Below are 12357 nucleotides of genomic sequence, written 5' to 3'. Positions count from 1 at the left end.
TGGTATCTCTTCTTGTTCCATAACAGTTGTGGACCTACCATAAGGTCCAATGGAGCAAAAACTCCAGGTGTAAGGAATCCGCAGAAGCCTCTCTGAGGCTTCTGACAGGAGTGGAAACTGCTTCTGGTTTCCTGAAAGCACAGTTTAAAGCGTCGGGGAACCTCAGAGAGGCTCCCCCAATGCAGTCCTGGGTCACGCAAGGCTCCATGAGCCTCCGGTGAGTAGGGGGGGGCAGCAATAGCCCGCAGGGGGCCACCATCGTGGACCTTTGCCCCAGGCGCAGGCCTGGGGAGATCCACTGCTGTTCCATGATGCTTTTTCCTCTATTCACCACTGGTCTAATATAAGAGTGACTCACTAACAGGCCAACTATAGTTCAGATATGAGTTACCTGTAATGATTATATTCCCCTTGTAGTTGAAAGCACATGAGAATATCTCATCAGTGTGGCCCTCTAGGATTTGAATGCATTGTCCTGTCTGAGCATCCCAGAGCCGAGCTGTCTTATCAGAGCTGGCTGTAAGAATACGGCTGCCTTGAGGACTGAAACAGATCTTTTAAAAAAAAGGGGGGGGGAGAGAATTTAATTAGAAAGAATGAGGCATTACTTAACTCTTCCAGTTGGTCACCCATAATTCATGCAGGTCACAGTGCAATCCAAATTTCATATTAAGCTGGCACAGCAGTCCCTGCACCAGCTGAGGGTGTTGCAAATGTGCCATAAGACATGTTTGCAGCATCTGGAGAATAAGGAGGTGTGTGCTGCCCCACCGATGCTACATCCAGAAGATTAGCCACCAGTGGAGACAAGAGACATGCTGGTCAGCAGAAAAGTGGGATGGAGGCAGTGTTTCTGGGCAGGAGAGGGCAGAATAGATGGTGCATCAGGCCTGGGAGGGGGTTAGAATCGTTGGAGCAGGCCTCTGCCATATACTATACTCTCTCCCAGGCCTGAACATCCAGCATGGCACTTCTCGGATTTGCACCAGTTAAATAGCCGGCACAAATCCAAGTAGCCCCATTGGGCAGGCTGTAACTTGGGGTAAGTGGAAAAATATCCTTTTACCCCAAGGATACCTCCAGCCTGCTCCTAAGCTGCACTGGATACAGTGGAAGCCATGCAGCCCCACTGAGCCAGTGCAGCTTAGCACTGGGCTGCCTGTTACCTTGGGATAATTCCTCCTGAATTCACTTTGGCCTTTAATTTGTTTATACATACAGGAGCTGATTCAGAGGTTGAAGTGAGTTGAAACAGTCAACCCCCTCCCATAACAAAAGAGCAGCTCTTGACTCATCTGTCAACTTGGAATAGCAGCTACATCATACATTCTGTTGTAGCATTGGGGACTGATTCCAAGAACAAAATACTCACAAAAAATTTATTTATATTTGACATTCAGCTGATTTATAAATATGTGCCTTTCCTAAATTATGCAGTTGCTGGATTTGGCATTTGGGAACCTGCTCCTGAGAACAAAAAGTAATGAATATGGCATCCCAAAGGAGACAATAGCAGAGATGTTGTCTCTCATTGGAGTTTTTAATTCCATGAAGACACACAGTCACTCAAAAGAATTCAAGATGCCTTATCAAGTAGGCTGAAGTTGTCATCTCAAGGTAATAACTCTGAGATTACAACCCAAAGATAACAACTTCTAAGGACTTCCAGTCCTATCCAACTTTCCAGTACTGATGCAACCGCAACGCAGCCCCAAGGTAAGGGAACAATAATTTACTTGAGGAGGCCTCCATGACTGCCCCCTCCCGCCACAGGATGAAATGCATGCCCAACTGGCACATCTCCATCGGTGCTGGAAAGCTGGATAGGATTGGGCCCTAAGTTTCAACTGTGAACACCGGCTCATAGTTAAGAGACAAGTAAGGTTTAACAGGCAGAATTTTAAGACGCAAGTTTACAAGTTAAGCCACTCATGCCCTCAGATCCATACACTCAAACCATCAGGTCTGCACAGAGCCTCTAAGGAAATCCTGGGTTTAATGGTCCATCCTTAATGGTCCATAAGGAGAACTTGCTACAAATGTGGAAGGTTATGGAACTGATAAAGGTGACTTTTTTTTTAGTAAGGAATATGAAAAGATGGAAGATGGAGTACAGGTGGAAGAGAGAGAATTTTGAATTTTTGAAATGTTAATTTTGATCATTCACCAGCAGGCCTCAAAAAGAATATTAAATTTATATTTGACTGACCTGTTTCATGCACGTACGGTCAGTCAATTGTTATTTGTTGTTCCATATGTGCACAGATAATGGAATGTAATGAGAAGGAACATGTGACTGTGTTTTTTTAGTAAATTAATAAAGAGAACTTGAAAGAAGTAAGAAAAATCTCTAGGCCAGTGGTTCCCAAAAAGTGAGCTGTGGCTCCCTGGGGAGCTGCGGATACCAGTCAAGGGAACCAAGGAATCCTCATAATAAACCCTCCACCCTGTACAATGCATAGGATTGTAGCCCTAATGGGGAGTCATTGCCCAGTAGTCATGGTCAAGGGAGCCAACAGTCAAAAAGGTTTGGGAACCACTGCTGTAGGTAGATACTTCCCAAAATAACAGTTATGCAATTATTCTTTTAAATGATACATATATGTAAAAAAAATTTTTTAAGCATAGCATATGTAGCAATCATTCCCTTCTAACTAAATCAACAATGAAAATTATTATACAGAATATGGTGGTTATTTTTAAAGGCTTTGGACAAATTTAAATCATATTAAATGTTATTCCTCACATATGTCTTTTATGAGTTCATTATACTGGATTTATTTTACCACTATTATTATTATTATTATTATTATTATTATTATTATTATTATTATTAACAGTATTATATAACAGTACTATGCTGCCAAATGTCATTACAAGACACTAATGTGTCCTTTAATCACTCAACAAGTAAGTGAATCTGTCAGGACTTTCAAAAATTAAACTATAAAACAACTTATCTAGCCAACAAAACTGTCACAAACAGCCCTAAAAATTGGCACATTTGTTGACTCCGGAACTGTGAATAAAAAATTATCCTCCCCCTCTATAACTAAGAGTGCAATCCAAAAGGTATCTTTTGCCAGCATAAGTCCCTTACACTGACTCAGAAGTGTCAAACAAGCTGTGAGCTGGTGATGCCAGCTCAAGGATGCATGCTGGCCTCCCTCCGCCAGATCCTGGCCCAGCAGGAATGAGTTTGTGCAGGCCTAGAGAAATCAGGGGGAAGCACAGGAATGTTTTGGGGCGGGGAGGGAGGGCAGGGGAGATGGACTTGGCCCAGGAGAGAGGTGGGACCAGCCTGGGCAACCTAGGTCATATCCTAGCCCCTCTCTCAAGCAGCCCGGCATTACACTGAGCTTCTCAGAACTGAGCCAGCAAAATTGCTGGCGCAGATTCAAGTAGTTCCACTGAGGTGGCTGCCACACAACATGGGGTAAGGAGAAATAAATCCCCTCACTCCGAGTTGTGTAGTAGCCACCTCCTACCTGTGGTGGATACAGCACAGGCCAATTGGCCTGCCTGTTACAGCACAAGATAGGATTGGGCTGTAAGGTTCATTCATATATATATATATATATATATATCACACAAATGAGTGATATATATATATATATATATATATATATATATATATCACACAAATGAGTGTTTCCTTATGAGCAGAACTGAACTGAGGCGGGGTATTTGCACAGCAAATACGAGGTAGCTTAATGCAACCCTCTCTAAGTCTAAAATGCCTTTAAAGCTTTATACCTATCAACAAGCTATTAGTTTTGCCTTCCTTCTAAGATATGTGCGAAACTATTGAGTTAGACAATGTGACTTTTAACAAATATGCTAAACACTCATTAAACCTGGTCTAGCAATCTATAATAACTCTCTTTAGTCCTTAAAGAAATGACCAAAAAAGCCAGAAGGAAGGATATCAGAGGTAGTAGAGGAATTTTGGGAAGGTGCAGATAATAAATAATAACAACAACAACAACAACAACAACAACAACAACTTTATTTTTACCCCCCTTTCTCCCCGACTCAAGGCGGCTTACAACAGGTTAAAACAGATTAAAAACATAATTTAAAAACAGATAAAAGCATATTAACATTGAGATTATCATTTCATAGTGCTGAAGAGGTAAAAATGCTGTGAATTTGCCCAATTTCTCTTTCATAATTATGAAAGGTTATAGGAGACCTAATACATCAGTCACTCTAATCATATACCAGCAAGGATGTAAGAGTGATCAACCTTACATCCTGAGACAGTAGCTTTCTTTATCAAGCACAGTATACCAAATGAAATATGATCCAGAACTGGCTATATGTTCCACAAATCTGCCTACCAATTATTTTTCAGAAGCAGAGGAGGAAATATTGAACTATTAACTCTGATACCTGTGTCTCAAAGGTTACAGTCCCAGTTCTAGTTATTCATGCATAAATCCCAACAGGGCACAAAATAAATTGCAAGATTGTACCCCAAAACTGGAAATGCCCTAATTTTTAATTATCAGCTTTCATTCGACAGCTACTGACCACTGTGTTCTTCCAACACATTGAGAACAGGAAAATGTTCTCAGAACATATATAGAATGGCAAACAGAGAAAGGGAAATTGCGAAAAGGGAAAGGGAAACAGAGAAAGGGCTATCATCACCTCTTACAAGGTGATGATATAAAGAAATATCTTTCTCGTATAAAGAAAGCAAAACTTCCAAAGCTAAATTTAGCTTGGAACTCCATTCTAGTGAGTTACAGCAATAGCACAGAGAAATAAAACAAGCATAAAACTGCAGGCAGCTTACCTTTGAAATTTCTCCTCCATGACCTTCAAGTTTTGCAATACATTTTTTTGTCTCGGCATCATAAACTCTTGCCGATCCTTTAGCAGAGAAAGAGGAGTTGGGAGTTGGCACAGATTTTTTTTTCCTGTCAGTGTTGTCTCTTTAATAATGTGGACTTTGTCTTAGTCCTATTAAAATACAACTGAAGTTTTATTAGAAATTTTTTTTTTTTAAAAAAGGGTGAACCAGGTGCCACAAAGCACTAAGCCTCTGAAGCTTTAGGGTCGACAGTGTGGGACTGAAAATGGATTCAAGTGTTAAAACAACATCAGAAAGCTGACATAAAGCACACATTCTGGCCACAGAAATTCAAGAATGGCATGCTGCATGAGCCAAACATGTGAAAGGAAAGGGCGATGCTGGTTGGCCCCTTCCCAATTTCACCATGTTGGTGCGAGAACTGCCCTTAATTTGTCTACTGGTGATTGTACAGCTGATTACACCACGGTTCCCAGCTATACATTAAGACCCTATACACACAAAAGTACATGTGTAGAGTTCATTCTTATATTTGGACCAATGCATGGAGGCGATGGGGTGGGTCAGTAGAACACAGGCCAAGATACGAATACATGTATAGGTCAGAGTAGGGTAAGAGAGTACAATCTTGTTCACCCCTCAAACACAGAGAGTGCATGGAGTCGCCTGTTATTATTATATTGAGAATATTTAGATATTGCTTTTCAAGAGAGTAGTTCAAAAGTGGTTTACACAGAAATAAATCAATAAATGGCTCCTTGTCCCCAAAGGGTTCACACTCTTAAAAAAAAAAAAAAAAAAGCAATCAAAGAAAACCCTAGCCACTGGAAAACACATGCGCACAGAGAGGCACATAAAGAGAAATTGTCCTTAAAGAAGTGTTTAAGTTACTTGCCCTGGATAACCAAGGATATCGTTGCAGAATGGAGGGCAAGAGCAGTTTTATTCTTCTGCAGCTATCATCACAGCCAGTTGACATGGTACAAAGAGCTTTCATTTATCAATTCACCTACCATCAGCTGAGGCAGTTGCAACACGCTGACCAGTGTAATCAAAACAAACATCTAATACTTCATCCTCATGGCCTGTTAGTGTTGCCACACGTTTACCAGTCAGAGCATTCCACAGCTGCAGTATGGATAGAAAACACTAAGCAAAAATGCATGAAATACAGGCAATTAAAACAAGTGCCGTTGTTTATTTGACTGAATGGTTTGAAGCATATGCTGTTATTCACTGCTATGTACAGAGTTGGCACACTGCAGAATAACAATGGTTTCACACAAAAGGACATAGACGAAATTCTGCTATCTACTGAAATTTAGTTATCATGCCCAGATGATCACATAAGAGGCCTCCATCCTCCATCTTTACGTTACAGAGGAAGACATCTTAGCAGGTGCCACTTTTCTCACCTCTGCAGAGAGTAGCAACCATTAATATCCTCTCTTTTGCACAGAAATTAAAAGTACAGGCCAGACTAGCTTCATAGACTCATAGCTCAATCCTACCAAGGCCTTGGGTCAACAGAACTTGTGTTCCGATAGCACAAGGCATAAGCCAGTGCAGATAAGTCTAGTTCCAGAGGAGGATCAGGGCTGGCCAGAGGTGTGTTGAGGGTGGGTTGGTGCAGATAGCAGCAGCAGCACCTTTACCAATATCTTATACCCCTTGCCCAGCCTCAACATGCTCCACCTAGAGCCACTTGGATTTACGCCAGCCAAAGAACTGATGCAGATCTGAGTAAGCCCATAGGGGACTATGGCATGGTGGAGGAGGTAAGCAAAAATAATTTTTACTTTTCTTCACTGCCTGGTCCATAGCTAGTCCTCAGCATGCAGCAGAACCTGCACCAACACCATTAAATGCTATGGTCCAGCCCAGGATAGGACTGGGCTCTAAGTAGTAGCCATCTGAGATGACACAATTTAAAGAATGGTTGCCATGATGGAAGTTGGGGCTCTCACACTGTTTCTGGTATCCCCAGCTCCCTACATACAACCAGGGAATACATTTCTTCTGTATCATTGCAGGGGGTTCTGGGATACATTTTCCTCAGGAATACTACACCTGCCTAGTTTAGCTATAACAGGAAGTAAAACTGCACATAAAAAAGACACTCACAGACTGCTGATAATGTGGCTATCCATTATATCATGTAATGTATTATTGATTCAGAAAACTTGCTCCATGATTATGCCAGGGTTTTACTTGAGCTCTGGACATTTTCATGGAGTTAAATCAATCACAAATCCATATACATTTACAATAGCTCATGCTCTCACGTGATGAATCAATAAATCACCACTGATAGTACACCACTGAGACACGTTAGGAACTGAAGCAGACAGCATAACACTGAACAGTTCCATGGCGTTCTTTAATTATTAAAGATAGATTTCTAACTATGCAAAGTATTTAGGACTGCGATGCTATACACACTTTCCTGGGAGTAAGCCCATGTGACACAATGGGAATTACTTCCGTGTAGACATGCATAAGATTGCACTGTAAATCTCTCACTTCATTCTATCGCATGAGCATCAGTTGTTTATTTGTGCGTATTACTTGGGAAAGGGAAAATTGAGTTTTGTCCATGTTCACATAAAACATTTCCTTGTATATGGAAAACAAAAGTTTTACTCACACATTAGTGTACAGAGGACTGTGAAAAATGTTAATATATTTCTGGGCCCAGGTCTAACAATGTAGGAATTAGACCTATGCTATTATTTTCATATTATTTCTCACATACCACGAACAGGAGCCTGTTAACTACTACACGGTTTGACAGGGATTCAACTATCTTACCATGCAAGTTTTGTCCATTGATCCAGTAATGATTAGAGTGCAGTCCCAGTTGAACTGTGCACTGCTAATTTCTGCACGATGACCTATCAAAGTATGCATCCTCCTGCCAGGAGAGAGAATAAACATCCAAACTGCTGTGCTTGCTTCAAACCAAGTAAACATACATACTCTGCAAAGGTATGAAAAAGTTTTAAGAAGTTAAATCAATGTTACAGTTATTGAATTAAGGTTGCAATCCTAACTTTCCTTGAGGAAGCCTCCTTGACTGCCTTCCCACTGCAGGACGCAGTGCACACCACATTGCCACAGCAATGTCACTGCTGGAAAGTTGGTTAGGATTGTGCCCTAAATCTTTCCTCTTTCATTTAAGAAAGGTTTTAATGTCTGTCTAATAACTGTATTTGTGTAAGAATTTTCCTCTGCTTGCCAAACCCATATCTCTAGAAGTTTATGGTGGCAAGAATATTTACCCTGCATACACTGGTGTTTTGTACCATAAAAGGGTGCTGATGCATATTTGTAAGTACACAGGCGACATGAACACATGACAGAGAGCTCCAGGTGGTTACGACTGTCAAGCAAACCTACCATACTTCAAGAAACATGCATTTCTGCTTTACAACATAAGAATATAAGAAGAGCCTTGTTGGATCAGGCCAAGGAACCATCTAGCCCAGCTTTCTGTATCTTATCGGAATTGCTTTGCAGGTTATTGTGTTCTAAGTTTAAATTGACCCTTGGTAAAACATATCAGATAGCATAAGAACTGTATTCTTGAGGTGAAACACAAGAAAACTCTAAAGTTTAGTTCAAGGCTTCTTGGGTAAAAGAACATCCTTGTGGCAAATCTGTCTGTGATAGAAAACCAGAACTAGATATGGAGGATCTATTAAAAACACAGGGCAATAATAGACAAGCTTGAGAGTGGTAGTTTTATAGCCTACCTACCATATAATTTCACATGTAAACACATTCCTGAGGAACACAACCTGCACCATGATTGAAACAAATTTCCATTTTTAGTGGAGTAACATGTTATCGACCAGCGTGAGCATGTAGATAACAAGACAGAGAATGGTGTTATGAATGCTGTTCAGGTTTCAGATACACACACAAGTTTTTGTGGCTGATTTAATATAGATCACTTTAGGGCCTGTTTACTCTTTGTCCCATGTCAGGGTTGACCAAATATTATTATCAGATGCATGAGCTGCATGGTCCTGAATATGTCCAGTTACAGTTTGCTACCAAGATTGGGGAAGATGTCCACTGTGGCCTTGATTAGCAGCTGCCAAACAATGGAAACACTACTAAATGGACCATGGACCTGATCCAATATAAGGCAGCTTGTATCCCATTATTACTTTGGGCAAGTCTCCCAGAAGAAGCTGCTTTCTGCAGGAGGATAAGGTAGGACAGACACACTTGAAATTAATTTTTAAAATACAAATATAGTAAAAAGGTAACATTGCAATATATATCCACTGCTTGACTATCTGTCAATATGGGGAAATATTATCTTTGTTCACTGACAGATGGAGCTCAGATCTGTTGCTAGGGGAAAATCAGAGGAGGAATATGTCTGATTTTCATCTTTCTGGCTTCAACAAGCTTTTATTTGCTTAAAAAAAAACAAATCAAAAATATGAACAACCAGGACTAAAATAAGACCCCTTGAGGGTTTTTTCAAAACATTTAAAATAGTACCTGCCGGAGCCAACATCCCACACTGCAACTGTATGGTCAAAGGAACCTGTGATGATCCTGTCTCCTGTGGTGTTAAATGATAATGCAATAATCTCTGCTGAGTGCCCCTAAGGTATAAAAAGGGAATATCAAGAACATAAATTACATAGAAATCATGCAACATGCAATTTGTATATAGCCATTATAGAGATGCACATTCAGGAAATCAGGAATGTTGGGACCCGATTGAGAAAAGAGGCTCCCAGCTATTATGGATTTCTAAGGGCCCAATCCTATCCAACTTTCCAGCACCAATCCAGCCACAATGCAGCCCTGAGGTAAGGGAACAAATGTTCCCATACCTTGAGGAGGTCTCTGTGACTGCCTCCCCACCTCAGGTTGCAGTGTACGCCCCTTTGACACAGCTACACCGGCACTGGAAAACTGGATAGGATTTGGCCCTAACCTTCCTATGAGTCATAAAACCTGCCTGCATGTTTATGAAGAGGACAGACAGTGCAAAGAAAATGGAAACCCCAGTCTAGATGATGATGATGATGATGATGATGATAATAATAATAATAATAATAATAATAATAATAATAATAATAATAATAATAATAATAATAATAATAAAATAGATGAGCAACACATGGTTTCGTGGGTACAGTACTAGACTTAGATCAAGGAGACTTGAGACCCAGTCCTAACTAGGATTGGCCTGGTGCACAGAAGGTCTGACTTCCTAATTCACAGATTTGGGACCCACAGATTCAACTTACTGTAGGTTCCAATCCCACAGTGGAGGTCCAGACCTGAGCTCCTGAACATGATGGGAAGTGTTCTCCAGTCGTATCCAGGAGCCTTTCTGCAGCCCACAGAGGTTGCATGCAGAGAAATGTTCAATAGTCACTTCTGGAGGTGTTCTGATGCACAGCCCCTGCGGGCCTCAGAAAGGCCTCCAGAGGTGCCAGAAAGGTACTTCCTGTTTTCATAAAAACCAGAAGTGCCTTTCCAGCACTTCTGGAAGCCTTTCTGAGGCTCACAGAGGCCACAACTCAGAACACCTCCAGATGTGACTGGAGAACATTTCTGGTTGTGTCCGGAGATAATAATGGACCAACCCATAAGTTTCAGTATCCACAGGGGTTGGGAACAGATCAACCACACATACTGAGGTCCAAGTGTAGTTGATTAAGTACTGGTAAGTGGTCATAGTTTTAATAAGAATCACAGATTTTGGACTTCCATTATATTTTCCTAATGCATTTTTAACCACAGCTGTTGAGTGATATGTAGAAATTCCCACCTCTAACTTTTGCATCTGATAATTCAGAAGTGGTCTAACAGCAGCTATTTCAATTACAACCTAAAAAAAGCATCAAACCACTATCAGAATTATAAAATAAAGTCGGCTACCCACTGTTAATCTGACCACTTCTTCTCCGCTCTGTATGTCCCATAGTCTAGCTGTGGTGTCCATACTTCCAGTAGCAACCAGTGTACTCTGAAGATTAAATGACAAGCAAACCTGATAGATAAAAGAAGGGGAAAAATAATTACAAAAGTATTTGGATTTCCCATCATCCTTGCTGCTGGAGAGAGTGACAGTAGCTGCTTCTGCTCAATGGCCTGTTGGTTAATTGCAGGCCAGTAAAATAAAATATGCCAGCTACAGGCTCATAGCTGGCACCCAATGCACTTACCCAATCATTTGGAACATTTTCTCAGGGAAGTCCCATTCCTCACCACCATCTTCAGCTAGATCAGGAAGGATTTTACTATCCTGCTTAAGCCATGAGAAAGGGCACTGTTCAACTTCCATTCTGCACCTGTAATTCTCCTTATAGTTTCTAGTTCTTCTTTACAGCTTAGCCCTTTAAGGGTTATACAGCACAAGGCTTTGGAAACCATGATGTAGGGTTGCCTCAACCATCAAGGCAGAATTGGTAGTCATATGGACACTGATGAGCAGCAACTCATTTTACTCTGTGGTGGTAATGACATGGAAGAAGGCTTACTTCTGTGCCACCATCTCATATGCAGAATGTCGCCCCGCAGAACTGTTTCATGTAGTGAAGGGTTGGCTACATCTACTCTCACATGGTGGTCAGGAGGATTGCTCTGTTGCCTGCTGTGATGATTTTGTGAGGCATTTTGCTGATAAAATCACTCATATCTATTGGACTCCAGGTTAACGGTATCTGTTGATGTCCTTCAAGCCTCTGCCCGTCCTATGCCGTGGGATTCATTATACAACCTGAGGATGTGGGCAGAGTACTCTGCAGTGGGAGGGTGTCTGCCTGGTCTCACAACCTTTGTCCCACATGGCTTATTTGAGTTGCTTATGGCTTATTCAAGGGGACATCTGGCTGAGTCGATGGGGAGGGTGGTCAATACATCATTAATGGAAGGGATATTGCCAACTACCTTGCAGTTATATGCCCCCTCCTGAAGAAACCTACGGGCTTGGGGTTGGGAGTGGGTTGTGGTATCCTCATTCCAGCGTTGGATGAAGTCGATTATCTGGATCCCTTTCAGCATGGCTTGAGGCTGGTCTTTGGGACAGAGACAGCCCCAGTAGTATTGGTGGAAGACCTGTGTCAAGAACTGGACAGGGGGAGTGCTTCCTTGCTGGTCCTCCTGAATCTCTCAGCAGCTTTCAACACCATTAACTTGGTGTCCTTCTGGACAGGCTGACCAAACTGGGGCTTTGAGGCACCGTTTTGCAGTGCTCTGTTCCTTCATGGTTGACTGGGCCTAGAAAGTGGTGCTAGAAGCCACTTCAAGTTCACATCTGCAACTTCTGGTCACATCCAAGAGATGTTCTGAGGCTGGAGAAGGCCCATGGCCCACTTCACGGGCCCTCCCTTGCCTAGAACACCACCTGGACTTCACCAGAAGCCAATTCTGCAATTTATGGTCTGCAATTGGGTTTGCAATTTATGGTCATGTCCAGGATGTGCTCTGAGACAGGTTTAGGAATTGGTGAAATGTTGCACATAGTTCAGGATAAAAATACAACCCTTGTCCACAAT

General features: G+C 41.7%; 1 protein-coding gene across 1 annotated transcript in view; it reads right to left on the bottom strand.

Moving 5' to 3' along the window:
- Nucleotides 1-12357, bottom strand: part of DAW1 (dynein assembly factor with WD repeats 1) — a 31796-nt gene that overhangs the window by 2097 nt on the left and 17342 nt on the right. The window contains exons 7-12 of the mRNA XM_066621858.1: nt 10743-10850; nt 9341-9447; nt 7634-7736; nt 5836-5950; nt 4805-4881; nt 392-554 (exon numbers count right to left, since the gene is read on the bottom strand). Of these exons, the coding sequence (XP_066477955.1) occupies nt 392-554; nt 4805-4881; nt 5836-5950; nt 7634-7736; nt 9341-9447; nt 10743-10850 (673 nt within the window). The remainder of the gene's footprint in view (nt 1-391; nt 555-4804; nt 4882-5835; nt 5951-7633; nt 7737-9340; nt 9448-10742; nt 10851-12357) is intronic.

Source organism: Tiliqua scincoides, chromosome 3 (assembly GCF_035046505.1).
Source record: "Tiliqua scincoides isolate rTilSci1 chromosome 3, rTilSci1.hap2, whole genome shotgun sequence".
In the NCBI taxonomy this organism is placed as follows: domain Eukaryota; kingdom Metazoa; phylum Chordata; class Lepidosauria; order Squamata; family Scincidae; genus Tiliqua; species Tiliqua scincoides.
This window is presented reverse-complemented; position numbering and strand designations above follow the sequence as displayed.